This window comes from Scophthalmus maximus, chromosome 16 (assembly GCF_022379125.1).
Source record: "Scophthalmus maximus strain ysfricsl-2021 chromosome 16, ASM2237912v1, whole genome shotgun sequence".
Lineage (NCBI taxonomy): Eukaryota > Metazoa > Chordata > Actinopteri > Pleuronectiformes > Scophthalmidae > Scophthalmus > Scophthalmus maximus.
In genome coordinates this window covers 10,023,120-10,038,024 of record NC_061530.1, presented here as the reverse complement: position 1 = coordinate 10,038,024, position 14,905 = coordinate 10,023,120, and the positions used below count along the sequence as shown (strand labels likewise).

General features: G+C 43.1%; 2 protein-coding genes across 3 annotated transcripts in view; one reads left to right on the top strand and one right to left on the bottom strand.

Moving 5' to 3' along the window:
• The window catches only part of mpp2b (MAGUK p55 scaffold protein 2b), a 31,226-nt gene extending 25,739 nt beyond the window's left edge, over positions 1-5,487 (top strand). For both annotated transcript variants that reach the window (XM_035613420.2, XM_035613419.2), the window contains 7 exons: positions 913-1,044; positions 1,201-1,303; positions 2,373-2,441; positions 2,551-2,712; positions 2,832-3,034; positions 3,305-3,433; positions 4,281-5,487. In XM_035613420.2, coding sequence (XP_035469313.2) covers positions 913-1,044; positions 1,201-1,303; positions 2,373-2,441; positions 2,551-2,712; positions 2,832-3,034; positions 3,305-3,433; positions 4,281-4,457 — 975 coding nt within the window. In that variant the 3' untranslated portion in view covers positions 4,458-5,487. The remainder of the gene's footprint in view (positions 1-912; positions 1,045-1,200; positions 1,304-2,372; positions 2,442-2,550; positions 2,713-2,831; positions 3,035-3,304; positions 3,434-4,280) is intronic.
• Positions 5,042-13,243, bottom strand: abi3b (ABI family, member 3b). Its single transcript, XM_035613421.2, has 10 exons — positions 13,027-13,243; positions 12,518-12,685; positions 11,246-11,425; positions 10,999-11,060; positions 9,926-10,341; positions 9,252-9,325; positions 7,537-8,734; positions 6,888-6,949; positions 6,568-6,796; positions 5,042-6,186 (listed from the first exon to the last, which is right to left on the bottom strand). The coding sequence occupies exons 1-6, from the start codon at positions 13,168-13,170 to the stop codon at positions 9,279-9,281; spliced, it is 1,017 nt and encodes a 338-aa protein (XP_035469314.2). The 5' UTR covers positions 13,171-13,243; the 3' UTR covers positions 5,042-6,186; positions 6,568-6,796; positions 6,888-6,949; positions 7,537-8,734; positions 9,252-9,278.
• Between the last annotated feature and the right edge of the window lie 1,662 nt (positions 13,244-14,905).

Genomic DNA, 14,905 nt, shown 5'->3' with positions numbered 1-14,905 from the left:
GCACATAGACCTTTCTACAGAATACTGCTGAAGACTTTCACTTTGTGAAACCATAGTGTACAAGTACTCATCACTTAATGGAGGCTGTGTGTTAGTGATGTTAAAGAGTGACTTTTCATTGCTCACATAGTTAAGAGTGGTGTAGGTGGATGTCACACTGTGCGAGAACTTGCTGATGATTAAAGTTGTTCCCGAAAGTTCCATCTGAATGTAATCAGCTGTCTGTGTTTCACGCCTGGAGCTCGGGCCGTGGCTTGGTGACTAAACTCAACTGACAGCTCCCTGTGGACGATGGAGACTGTGATTGTGTGTGCATGTCCAAGTGCGTCCACGTTACAGAGGAATGACACACACACACACACACACACACACACACACACACACACACACACACACACACACACACACACACACACACACACACTCAGTACAGTAAGGGCTTTTTTGTGTGCATGCATCAGTTCAGTACGAGAGCAGGCATCAAGTACAGGGGGAGGGGATGGTTGCCATGGCTACATGTTTTGGCGCTCTCTCTATCTGTCTGTCTCTCTCTCTTTATTTCGGCGTCTCTCCCTCTATCCGTCTCTCTCCCTCTCTCTCTCCGTCTGTCTCTCCTAGTCCTGTCAGTGTGAGTTGGGATGCTGAGTATTGTTTACGAGCTGAATCCTGTTGCCTTGAGATGTCAGGAAAGTGAGCTGACAGATGGAGTAGGCCTACAGTGGGCAAGGCTGTTTCGTAGCGATGAGCACTTACTCGCCCAATCCGTCTACCACAGGTCACATACACCAGAAGCAGAAGTATCAGATTGTAGCCTATTACAAAGTTAGTTTCTCTAATTAAACTATGTATTTATATACTCAGGAGCTCAGGAGTGTGACATGTTTTCTCTTTCGAATGTCTTCATCATTTTAGGCCTTCGTTAAGTGTCACTTTGACTACGAACCATCTCATGACAACCTGATTCCCTGTAAGGAGGCAGGGCTCAGCTTCAGCAGTGGAGACATTCTGCAGATCTTTAACCAGGAGGACCTCAACTGGTGGCAGGTCAGTTGAGCCGCCAGCCTGGGGGACTCTGTAGATTGGTACAGTAGAAATACTGTACCAATCTACAGAGTCAACAGGGTGGATGTTAATCTTTTTTTATTCACTGGCTTGTTAATGTGATCACTGTGTATATGTCTGTGTGTGTTTTCGTCATAGGCCTGTCACATAGAGGGAGGCAGTGCAGGTCTAATTCCAAGCCAGCTCCTCGAGGAGAAGAGGAAAGCGTTTGTGAAGAAAGATCTGGAGCTCGCTACCACAGGTACACCTCTCAGCAGGCACGCGGCAGAGCTGAGGCACTACTCACTATGCAGATTCGACACGCACTCCTCGCTGCACAAACACACCAGCAACAAAGGCAACATCTGTTCCTCTCCGTATCATGCAAGCATTTTCATCTGGCGCCGGCCGCTCATCCTCCTCTCACCTCTCCGCCAGTCTGTTACTCCGTCAGCGAGCACTGGAGAACTGGTAATGAGCAGCAGCGTGACTCAGGCGGCCTGATCCAATCTGCCGGTTATTAAGCTGCAGGGTCTGACATTCACAAACAGCCCTCCCTGTGAAGGAGTGTCAGTTGAGGGGAGATGATAAGACCCCCATAAATACAAAACCGATCGATAATCATCTCTCATGTGACATGGAGTGAAAGGAGCCTCTGTTCCTTTAGATTTATCTCCCTGGTACAGAATCCTTAGCAGAAACAAAACAGGTGGTGAGTCACATCCAGCCGCATGCCCTTCACTTCAGGAGGAAAATGACAGCCCAACTGTTCTGCCCTTGGAGCTGGGAAGGGCACAGCTGTTTGCTGGCACGTGTTCCACATTCTATACCGACCACAAGTATGGTTAAATTAAAGAATTTTGATACTTGTGGAAGGGGATGTCAGAAAATATTTGATGCAATTCGTAATTCGAGGAAAAACATATTAGGATTAATACTGGCTTAAAGGTTTGCACTGTCACAATTGTAGCTGGCTCCAGCTTGATGCGTTGAATTTTATCATAGAAAAATTAACAATTGAGCTCATCACTGTTAATGTGTCCATCTTTTTACATGAGAGATCTCACCCAGCAGCCAAGTAAGCTGCCATGTTGGACAGACCTAGTCACAGGTGTCCTCTGGCAGCAGACTCATTGCACTGGTGCATCAATATTAGTGCACACTGCCACCTAGTGGTGCTGTCTCCCCATAACACGTGTGACACCAGCAGAGCTCTCACCTTGATAGGATATTTTGTATCATTTCATCAGGGGCTGTGTTGAAGTGGATTGCAGAGACCAGCACCAGGGCTGGAGGTTTAATTGTGTTTTGTGTGTCGCTGTCTGTCTCAGGTCCTCTGTGTGCTGGGATGGGCGGCAAGAAGAAAAAAAAGATGATGTATTTGACCACAAAGAATGCAGGTATAAAAATCTATAACAACACAGCTTGTTTTGCCCTCGCTTGAACGGAGCTGGACAGGATGATTGCAGTTTACAGCGTTGATCGCCCTTTTTGCTGGTTTCTCACTAGAATTCGATCGGCATGAGCTGCGGATCTATGAAGAGGTTGCCAAGGTCCCGCCATTTAGGAGGAAGACACTGGTTCTGATTGGTGCACAGGGGGTCGGCCGTCGCAGTCTTAAGAACAAGCTGCTGGTTTCCGATCCCCAGCGGTATGGCACCACCATGCCCTGTGAGTGCTGCCATTTGTTTTTGTCTTCTTAGTTACAGTCTCACTGTTCAAGTTTGATTTTTTAATCGATTCAGATATTTTCTTCCACTTTAGTCATTGTGTTTATCTTTTCTCCTCAGTTACGTCCAGAAAACCAAAGGTGGATGAGCGGGATGGCCAGATGTACTCTTTCATGAGCCGCAGTGAAATGGAGTGTGACATTAAAAGTGGCCGTTTCTTGGAGCATGGCGAGTACGACGGGAACCTGTACGGGACGAAGATCAACTCCATACACGAGGTGATAGAAACAGCGAAGATCTGCATCCTGGACGTCAACCCACAGGTAGAGGATTGACTCTCATCTCCCCTCACTTCCTCTCTGCCTTCATGTCTTGCTTCTGTGGTTATCTTTTATGGTTTTCCACTGTAAATGACTGAAGATTAAAATTCCTTATTCAAAGCAATTATGCACAGCTCATTGCCTCTGAGGTACAATCAGGCAAAGATTTTTAATTGTGTGTCAGTTTCTGCTTTTCTCAATGCTTGCGTGCAGCAATGCAGTGATTGAACTTCCTCATCTACATATCAGTTCTGTTTTTTTCCCCAAACAAAGGCAATCAAAGTCCTGCGGACATCAGAGTTCCTGCCTTATGTTGTATTCATTGAAGCCCCAGACATTGAGGTTCTCAAAGCCATGAATCGGTCAGCAATTGAGACAGGAGTGATCACAAAACAGTTAACGGTGAGTTCTTGAAAAAAATATAGTCCAACACTCAGATAATGTATTCACTGATTCCACACTCATTGTGTGTACCGTAAACACACAGGCAGCAGTTGGTTAGCTTAGCATAGCACAAGACTGGAAACATAGGGGAGACAGCTGGGCTGGCTCTGTTCCAAGGTGAAAAGTCCACCTGCCAGAATCTGTAAGGCTCACCATTTAAAACAATATATCATGTTTGTTTGAAAACAAGATATACAAGATATAAAAATTCGGGACTATTTGGCCTGGAAGATTTCCCAAATGTCCGGAGGAGACTCTTCAAAGTTACAGTTATATGTACTGAACAGAAACGAGAGCGGTATCAATCAACGTAACTCTCAGCAAGAAAGCAAATAAGCACATTTTCCAAAATGTCGAACTATTCCTTTAAAAGCTGACGGTCCTCTTTTTTACAGTGAAAGAGTTAGTTAATTGTATCTTAAATACTGAAGTTCTTCATTCATTGCAATACATTCATTTTGCTGATGCGTTTGTCCAAAGCAACTTACCATCATCAATTTTCGACACATATCAGAGATAGGCAAGAAGCATTAAGGGGCCACACTGGATATTATGCCCTGACCGCAAATCAAACCCCGACCCTCGCTACCAAAGTCAGCGTTGTAACCGCCTGAGCTATACCAGCTGCAAGGTCTAATGTGATTTACTCAGTCTGGAGCCATGCTAACAGGAAAAAAGTTAGTTACATGCAAACTACTTTTTCCTGTTTACTTGCTCTTTCAGTCAAGTAATTGCCTGCTCATTACATTTATTACCACCTAACCATCTCACTGTGCTGCCCCTCCCACTGACTCTCTCCCTGCAGGACTCTGAACTAAAGAGGACGGTGGACGAGAGTGAGCGCATCAAGAGAGCCTACGGACATTATTTCGACCTCTGCATCATAAACGACGGCCTCGAGGCGGCTTTCCGAAGTCTACGGTTGGCACTGGAGAAACTGTCAATGGAGCAGCAGTGGGTGCCCGTCAGCTGGGTCTTCTGAAAGTCGCAAGAGCCCACCAGCAAGGTGCCAGAGCCGCAGGTCAAAGGTCGTACAGCTATTTGAAATCCGCAGGTGCAGAAGGGGCAGTGTCGCAGCAGTCGTCGGTGGTGGAAGTCTGTTGTGAAGGGCTGAGCGCGAACGACCAGCCTCATGTGGAGCGTTTTTGTACAAACTTAGTGTTCCGCTGTTGAGCTCTAATGTCAAGTTGTATTTTATTTGTCAGAATTGGGGAAAAATATATTGATATTTGCTGAGAAGGATTTAGAGGTTTATTGCAATAGTGTGTGTGTGTGTGTGTGTGTGTGTGTGTGTGTGTGTGTGTGTGTGTGTGTGTGTGTGTGTGTGTGTGTGTGTGTGTGTGTGTGTGTGTGTGTGTGTGTGTGTGTGTGTGTGTGTGTGTGTGTGTGTGTGTGTGTGTGTGTGTGTGTGAGAGTTTTATCATAAACGTGGAAATAGACTTAGAGTAACAGGTATGTTTTGCAGGCGACAGTGCTCTGTTGGAGTTTCCGAATTTTAATTATTTCATGTAGTGTAACGTTTACATCGGATCAGTAGGGCAAATTGGTAAGGAAAGATACCAAATGTCATGTTTGTACTAAATTCTCTTTATTTCACCATTGGTCATAAAGTACGATTGTATGCGTCCAGAAATGTGCTTTATCTTGTAAGTCACCAACCATTTGAAAAATTAACAGCAATAGATAAACAAAAACATATACGTGCAATACATCTACTTAGAATGATATATATATATATATATATACATATATATATATATATGTATATGTATATATATACAAACACAGTGAGATCAGAGCCTTTGTTGAGGAATTTTTTTATTTAATCTCGCAGTCTCCGTTTCCTTTTCAATGTGGGTTAGCACTGTACATTTCCTGTCTAAAGTTTTTGGTTTGTTTGGCAGCAGCTGGATCACAGTGTCAAACTACTTCCTGCTTGATTCTGTTGAGTCGTATTTGTAGCAATGACAACACTTAAACCCTAGTAAAAAAAAACAGCAACAAAAAAAAAAGAAGTAAAACAAGTAGCCTACAGTATGTATTGATTGTATGATGAAAACAAACATATTACTTTATACTACAGTTCAGACAACTTGATGGAGATTACCACATTTTTTGGGGTTATTTTTTAAGTAGTAAAAATATTTATCAGTGGCTTCTTCTTAGTTAATTTTGCCTTAAAATGGTTCGAAAGCCAAGGAAACACTATTTTTCATGAAGGAATATTTCACTTCTGTCACTGTACATGTTCCTTCTTAGAAAAATAAATCGTACTGGAAACTGATTTGATATTTATTTTATCTTCCCTAAAACCTTGTAAGTACTGTATTGTAATAAAGAATATATAGTATAACAAAGAGAAACACTTGGTGCTTTTTGAAGATTCTGCCGTTGAGTAGATGCAGTCCGACGACTATGTACACACACTGTAGTTTTGATGTTCACATGAAAATTTAAACCGAAAGTGTTTAACAACATTATGTTAAATAAATGCACAGAAGCAGCACATGCTGCGTCCTCAGCGTTCGTTGACACTTCAGTTGGTGGGTGCCTGCAGGAGCCTCTGAGTCTGTGGGTGGGGGTGATGGCGTTGGATACAGAGGTCCTGCGCGTGTCATTCAGTAATGAGTTGCCAGAGGCAGCATTATGGGATACATCTCGTAGGCAGGCAGCAGGCCCACTGGCCACACGGTTGTCAGCTTGGGGTCAATCTGCATGAGAGTTCAAAGTCAAAGTATGAAGCTTTTGGTGACAGTGAATTTTAAAATTGTTACCCAGTATCTTAAACTTGAGACTAATATCAATCTCCTGATTTAAGTCTCGACCAGAAAGTGAAAAAGATTTTTTTCTGATTGTCGCTCTTTTCCAAAACAATATGGTTTCTCAACTCAGTCAGATTACCCATGTTCATCTTTGTGTGACGCGAAATTAAGCAAGGCAGAGAACAGAATGACAGAGCGAACATAACGGATGTAAAAGATACTCCTACTGTATGTGTCAGCGATATTCCTCAAGAACAGGCCAGCGGATTAATTGTGTATGTGTGCTGTGATTCCAGTGACGGTGGCCGACTCTGGAGTGAGCTCACGCACCAGTGAATATGGAGGCGGGTGCTCCACAGTGCTGTAGCGAGGAGGGAGTCTGTCGTGATGTCTGTTCACTTCTACTGCATCTTCTTCCAGAGAAACCGCATTGTGTGCTGAAGCAGCGTTGTCACCCTGCGTCGCTGTTGTGGTGATGTCGTATGCTGCTCTTTTCTTTTTCGCTTGCAGATAGAAGCAGAGGAGTACCACAGCTATGGACATCACCAAGGCTGGGAATCTGGGCCAATCATTTCAAGGTTATTTTACATCTCTAGTCAGTAATCCCCCTTCCTGGAGAGATTAATTTGTCTTTTTCTTTGATTACTTACATGTATTGAAAGATATTCAGTGCCACAGTCATGGCTGGGATTAGATCAATATGATGACATTACTGTGGAAAACAGGGATATATAGTGTGGCAGATTAGACCAATTATGTGACATATTATGGACTTTCAAATGATAGGTTTGAATTTGATTAAATTCAAACAAGCCAGCAAAAACATCTCCATTATGTACAGATTGTACCAAATATACAATAGAATACTACAAAGAAGAAGAAGTAAGCAGTGGCTCAGTCACAGTGTGTCAGGTGTCATCTCAGTTTATAGAAGCCAAACAGGAACAAGTACATGAGAGATCAAATACCACCCAACCAATGACAGGGTTGTGACCTATAGTGACCCTGCAGGGTTTCACGAACAACAATGCCATTTTAAAAAAACACAGAAAAACCGCTCAGCAGTGTTACAGCGGGAAAAGTGGAATCAGTTTGTTAGCAGCATGTAAAGGAGCATGAATCACCGGCGTAATGTTTGAGTTTAACAACTGACGGTGGACCTTCATCCTATAAATCTGCCGCTCGTGACCACGTAAATTAAAAATCGGTGAATTCACGTGTGAATTTGATTTCACAAATAAACACAGATGAAACGGAATGAAATGATAACTGGATTCTTATCATACAGTGAGACCTTACCTTATCAAAATATCCAAAAACTGTGCTGACCTGTGGGTAGCAATCAAAGGATAATGTGTCACTTAGGGAAGTGCACAACCTGAGGAGCTTTTACAGCATTATTGTCTTGTTTAAAGACACAGGACCCACAGGTGTGCTCTGCATCTTGCATACTTCTTATGTCGAACAAAATCATTCACCATGTACTGTCACAAACGCTTCTCTGTCTGTCGCCCTGTTTCTAATACAAACTTTGTCAAGATAGCCAACAATTTTCATATTCCACCTGAAAAGTGGTGGCTAACTTCTTAGCATAATGTGGACTGACCCCCCAAAAAAGTATTTTCCCTTTTTCCCTTAAATTAACTTTATTCACAAATTGCTTAATTTTGTAAATGACATACACTATTAAGTCACCTTAGTATCATTTAAACATGTAAACTACTAATTTCTATACATAGATATTTTATTTGCTATCTCTGTCATAACACACAGGTAAATACTGCACATACGGTACATATGATTTTATCAAATAAAGACACCCATTTCCACATAGTGGATTGTTTCCAGGTAGATAAGTTCTATACACATATGTCCCAAATAAAAATATTTAACCACGTGGCCCACATGGGCTCAAATAAAAGATTTTGATGTTAGAAATGTTCAGAAAGACCTTCAAAGTCTGAGGGTGCGGCTGTGGCTTCAGAGCTTCCTGCTGTGAATAAAATTTGTGAAAAGGGAACTTTGAGGTTACAGGAGTAGGATTGACAAAATGTGACACATTAAAAGCATTTACAATAGGTAAAGCTGGAATTAAAAACTCACTCGTAACTTTGACTGTAGAAGACCTGTGCACATTTTTACATATACATGTCACGTCGGTATAACTTTCTGTTTCATTGTTTTCTGCTTTGAGCTCCATGTAACATCACTGTTGATAATAACCACCAAAAAAATGTCATTCTCATGCAGACAGGTTTACCAATGCCGACAAATGTTTTGAAGTTACTTCTGAACTTTTATTTCACAATCTCACACCCCTCCTGAACTCTTATTTGATCCAATAAACCCACTGGGTAATAAAAAAGTAAATTGTGACATGGCTAGAGACAGCATTTTAAGGTGCAGCGGGTGGAATGGGAGGAGGATCAGGCTGCTCTGAGTAAGCTGGAGGGTCTGTGTATGGCGGTGGTGGGCCTGGGTAGGATGTGGGTCTGAGCTGGAAAAAGAGAAGAGACATTTAATCACAGTGCAGAGAGTTAACGCCGCTGGGTTGCTGCTGACGAAAGAAAGACAACCCTGCAAACCATTTTTAAGTTTATCTTTAGATCTAGAACACATGCAACTGACAAGATATCTATATGAGTAATGTCATCAAGCAATATAATAAATGTATGGATGTGAACAAATACCAAGCAGTGCTGTACCCTGTATGGAGGCCTGTATACACGACAGTTCAAAGATAAAGCTGCACAACATTAAAGGCTGTTGCTACATATTGCATAAAAAATAACAATTTAAATTGGGATCAGTTAAAGTTAAAAGAAGGTGAGAAAGGTTTCCTTTCCTTTTTTGAATGAATACAAAATAATGGGCCTTGTTTGATCAGGCTGCTGCTATTTCAGGCCTCACTGAGCAGAAGGGAACACGGTACAGCAAAGCAAATGACTTAACAAGTGTGAACAAGTTGTCCCTGACTAATCTGACACTTTCCATGCTGAAAATGAAAAGCTTACCTTCAAGTATCAGCCATTTGGTGCAGGTTAAGCAGAGTGTTGACTTGCAACAGACATTTTATAGCCTCCTTGACCTGTTTAAAGTAGCACAACTGCCCAACGTTACAGCCAGTGACGCAAAACTACTTATCATCATCATCATCGCGGCTCTGTGAAAAGAGAGTGTCGGGCTAAAGGCCACTTTTGAGGCGACGCTTACTGATTAAGAAACATTGTAATAACACAACAATGTCATACGGTAGGGAAATTTGCATTACAGAGTGAAATAGAGGATAACAGATAAAAAGCAAGAATCCTTGTTGCAGCTTGTTTCTTAGGAATGCAGTCAAGGGGCTGTTGAAACATGCGAGCAGCATTCAACACAGCAGAATTTTTTTTGCTTTGAAGGAGGATTTTCTGTCCCAGAGAAAAATATAATTTGGGGCTCATAATGTGCCATTCAACACAGAGGAAACAGCTGAAGGTTAAACCAATACACAGACTTCTCCAAGCTTTTATTTACACAAAATGTTGATCTCAAAACAGGGCCTGAAAAAAATGTTTTACACATCCATCTCATGGACCCAGCACGTCTGCTCAGACGTGTTGACTGCTTGACTCTGTCAAAGTGAACTCATCCATCAACCTGAACTGTCCTGTTTTTTAATACAGGGGAGGGGGAGGTGGCACAGTACCTGATGTGCCAGTATGAAGGGGCGGTGGAGGAGGAGGAGGAGGAGGCGGCGCGGCTCCTGACACTGGTGGAGGAGGAGGCGGAGGGGGAAGAGTACCAGCTCCAAATAATGTTTGAGGTGGGGGTGGTGGAGGAGGAATTGGGGCACCTCCTGCTACGGGGGGAGGCGGAGGCACGTAGAAACCATTTGATGGTGGAGGGGGAGGTGGGGGTAGACTTGTGGGTGAGGTCAAGGTGGGCGGAGGGGGGAGGCCATTGTCCATGGAGAAAGGGGGAGGTGGTGGTGGAGGAGAAGGCATACTGGGGTCCACGTCCGAAGCAGGGGGAGGAGGGGGAGGCAGGCTGTCGCTGGTGGGGTTGGTGACAGCTTGCAAGGTGGGGACCGACGGCGGAGCCACAGCGATGCCGAGACCAGTTCTGCATACGAGACACAAATAAAAATGGACCTTCAGCTACCGTGGGCAATACTATCATCCTGAGAGTGACAACTACTGTCCCTTAAAGGAATAGTTTGACACTCTTTCTTGCCAAAAGATGCATGGGAGGATTGACACCACTGTCATGTCTGTACAGTAAATATATAACAGTCTTAGACTGGAAACAAGGGGAAACAGAGAGTCCGGCTCTGGCCAGACCTCTAAACCTCAGTAATCTACAGGTTCTATCTCACTAGTTTCATCTGTTTCAAAAGCAAATGTGACAAAAATGACAGTTTGGCATTTTACTGGAGGTTTCGTGTCGGAGCTCCGAGCATCACCTGTAAAACCACAATATGTAGGTTTCACATCTTGATTTTTTGTTTAGAAATGCTGGTGGGAAAGCAGAGCTGTTTGTGACCAGGCTAAGCTTTTTGTTCAACAGACAGACAATGTGGGAGGAATCAATCTTCTTATCTAAGCGTTAGAAAAATGGACGAACGTATTTCTGATATGTCAAACTATTTCTGCAGAATCAATTAGAGACTAATGTTAGATATTATCTCCATATGATAATGATTAGTACCTGTCTTGTAAAGTGTAATTATAATTAATGTGTTGCCATAAAAAGGGCCAACTGGGAAAAGGGTATACGTACACAATGGTGTCTGCAGTGCTCTGTATGCTGTCTGCTCTCATCCTGGGCTGCTCCTCACAGACCTGAGGGGAGAAGATGAATGAACGTGAAAAAATGAGGGGATAGCACATATCACATCACAATAAACATAATGAGATTGCTTTTAGCAATGAAAAGTGCTCTATAAATGAAATGTATTATGGTTATTATTATGTGTGGACTCAAATGCCGCGTTCAGTTTTCTCTTGCAATTCAATATTCAATTTACCTGAAAACAGTGTCCAATGGAGTCCAGGATGGAGTACGATATGGGCACTCTTGAGTAGCTCTTCTCCGGCTCCTTGCCTGAGGGCAGCAGGGTCACGAACCTGGAGCGACTCTTGTCTTTGGCAGTGGTGTAAACGCCGATCTCTCTCCTTGCCACCTTCTCAAGGTGGATAGACGCAGCCTGGTGCACACAGAGTGAACAGCCTCAATGTACACTACAGGAGAACTCACTTTTCACGTCACTCTTTTCCCTTCAAAGTGCAGCTCTTTTATTTCCAGTCAGCTAGACTTCTGTAATGCGCTTGCACGCATGGATGTCCCATAACATATTCACCGTCTGCAGCTTCTCCAGAATGCTGCAGCCAGAGTTTTGACTAGAAAAAGGAAATATGACCATGTAACACCTGTACGGACGTCGTTGCACTGGCTTCTAGTCAGTTTTAGTGTTAATTTAGAAATGTTAATGCTTGTTTTTAATGCCGTACATGGTCTGGCACCTCAGCATCTCTCCTACTTGCTTGTGAGCCATGAGCCAGCTAGGTCACTCAGGTCAACTGGAACAGTCCATCCGGTTGTTCTCCATGAAAACTGGGGAAGGTGCCTTTAATTTAATCCGATTTTTTTTTATACATTTTAATTTGTATGTTTGGTTAAATCTGTGTGTGTCAAATGTTTTAGCCTTTCACTTTCCACATAGTTTTGTGGTTGCAACTTCCATGGCCACTCATGCACATTGTGCTTCCCACCTGGAATGAAATGTGCTTTATAAATAAAACTTTACCTACTTGCTCTCATAAAGTTACTGCAGCGCAAAAAGTAAAAAAACAAAAAAGACCACAGATTAAAAGGGATGGTGTGTGCAGTAGCTACAAGTGAAGAAAATATACAATCTTTTTTTTCTCTAATTGACCATAGGTGTGAATGTGAGAGTGAATGGTGGGTTGGCGACATGTCCAGGGTGTACCCCCCCACCCCTGGATGGACGGGTGGACATTTCTAGCAATTATCTTTTGATTTGCATACAATTAATTACTGACCTACCACACAATTGCATGGGACTGTTTCTTGTTAAAAAAATCAAACACACCTCTAAATGAACTCTTATCACTAGTTAGTTCATTATTGAGTCATTCGCATCAAACCAAACAACAATGGTGCCACCTCCTGTGGACTTGCTGTTTTCCTTTCAGCAGTGGTGTGCGGACAGAGTAGGTGTGTCGTGCAGAGAGCTCAGGTGTTCTCTGCAGGTGAAAGTAGCCGCTCGCTCGCTCACCAGTGACAGCAGGTTGACCGAGCTCTCCATGGCTCTGACCTGCGTGGCCTGGGAGTCCAGCAGCCTCAGCACACTGCTGGCCAGACCGTGGACCTGGTAGCTCACACTGGCCAGAGCCTGGGTAGCCAAGGCCTTGGCTTCCTCAATAGCTTTGTGTGGATCATCTGCCTACAGAATAACAATATATAACAATATATATATATATATATACAATAATATATATGTGTTGTTGTTGTGTGTGTGTATATACACACACACACACACACACACAACAATATATATAACAATATATAACAACATTTATATATATATATATATATATATATATATACACATATAAATGTTGTTATATACACACACACACCAATAATATAACAATATATAACAACATTTATATATATATAAATCAGGACATGTTATATATGCTTCAAAATCTTTTAAAAAAACTAGATCATCACCAAGTTATTCTATAAGCAAGTCTGGTGTTCTTTTGAACTCGTTTCTCTCACCTGGAGGTAATTGTTCTCGCAGTAGTCTGCCACTCGGAGGAGGTTGCTGTGGTTATCGACGAGGTGTTTCCTGGCTCCTGGCGCCGCTTGTAACATCTGAGTAACAGCTTCAGAGAAGTTCTTCTGCTCCGTCGTCTCTCCCATCGTCGATCAGAGAGCCCCTTCACACTCCACGCTACCTGAGGTGAGGCTTCCTTCTCTGCCGCCGGTCGGTCGAGACGGGCGGGGCGGGGCGGGGAGGGGCGGGGCGGTGTTGGTGAACGCGGAATCTCCGCAGGGTACAGATTTTTTTCTGTTGCAGCTCACCTGCCGGTGTGTTGCCAAAAAGTGATCGTCTGCCAGAAACTGATTTCATGTGCATCAAACTCTCATTACATAACTTTATAGAGATATTAAAGTTATGACGTATACGTCCGCAGTAATATCAGAGATATGTCTTTGTGAAACTTGAATGTTTCGTGTGACGTCATCGGGCATGCTGTTTGCTCTCAGTAAATACGACTCTATTGCTTTTAAGGTTTGTCTAAAAGGACTGCGCTGTGATTAACATGACGATATATGGGAATGGGTTGTGTTATGAAATGAAGACATTATTGCAACTATCCTTATAACTGCATTATTTCACCTGCTCTGTCTCAGATTATAACCCATGCATATTTTCACCTGTTGAATTAACTTTCAATGGGTCATACAACCCATAAAACACAGTATATCACCTGCCAAAAACCACAAGAAATCAGTTTGTGGCAGACGATCACTTTTTGGCAGCGCACACACCTGGCAGGGCTGCACAAGGTTCACATCCACTGGGATTTCTGGGATCTGTTATATGAAACCAGGGGAGTGTATGACAGTCACTTGTGTTATTCATAAACTCCACTAGAGGTCAGTGCTGTGTAGAGAAATGCTCTGAGGATGATGATGATGTAGCAGCAGGCCTGGATGATGTTTCCCTTCTAAGTGCATCATTGTTGAATGATTGCAAAATGCTTTGTGTTGTTCAGGATATCCTGTTAAAACATCTGGAGCTCAGCAGCATTCTTGGTTGTTGTTATGTGTGTTTACGGTTTACAGTGTTCACAGTGGCCCGGTTCCAGTTTTTGACAGCAGCACCATGCGTGCGCCATATTTCTGGTTTTCTGACTCTCATAAAGAATGAATCCTAATAATACCAGACTTATCCTATTGGAACTATTGAGGGTTAGGGTTATCTTTTTTAAACACAAGGCTGACATGTGTAGTAGTCAGTGAAATAGCTCCACAACTAGATGTGGAAAGATTGCCACATATTGAGCTTAGCATTAGTTCAGGCGGGCCACAAAGTCATGCTCAGACACGATCAACTACATCAGCTGACAGTATGAGTTCTCTGTGCCAGCCCATATCAGCTGACGGCTCAGCTGATGCCTCCTCTTCCTGTTTTCACTGCGAGCCACTTCACAAGTCGCCTCCGCCCCAGCACCTCCTTTTGATGCTCCATCTGACCTAGTCAATGTCATGTGCTGTCACTGTTGCCTGCTCTGTTCTGTGCTGGAGTCTTAAGTTGCTGCTCTCTTTGCCTAATTTTCTATGAAGGCTCATGGAAGGGTAGGGAGGTGTGCTCTCCCTACACCTCATGCTTTCCCCGTATTCACTTGGAAGGCCAGGGAGGTCCCATACCGCCAAATTTAACATACTGTGATTATTGAAATGAACAAATTTTGACTATGACCCTCACAGGACTATAAGTTAACCCATAACCTTTCTGCTAGCACCATCATCAGGTCACTGTCCTAAAACTCACTCAACTTAGACAATGAACATGGTTTTAACACTCAGGTTCATCCATTAAACTTCCATTACATCAAAATGACCTCTCTGCAGCCGCATTGTAATGACG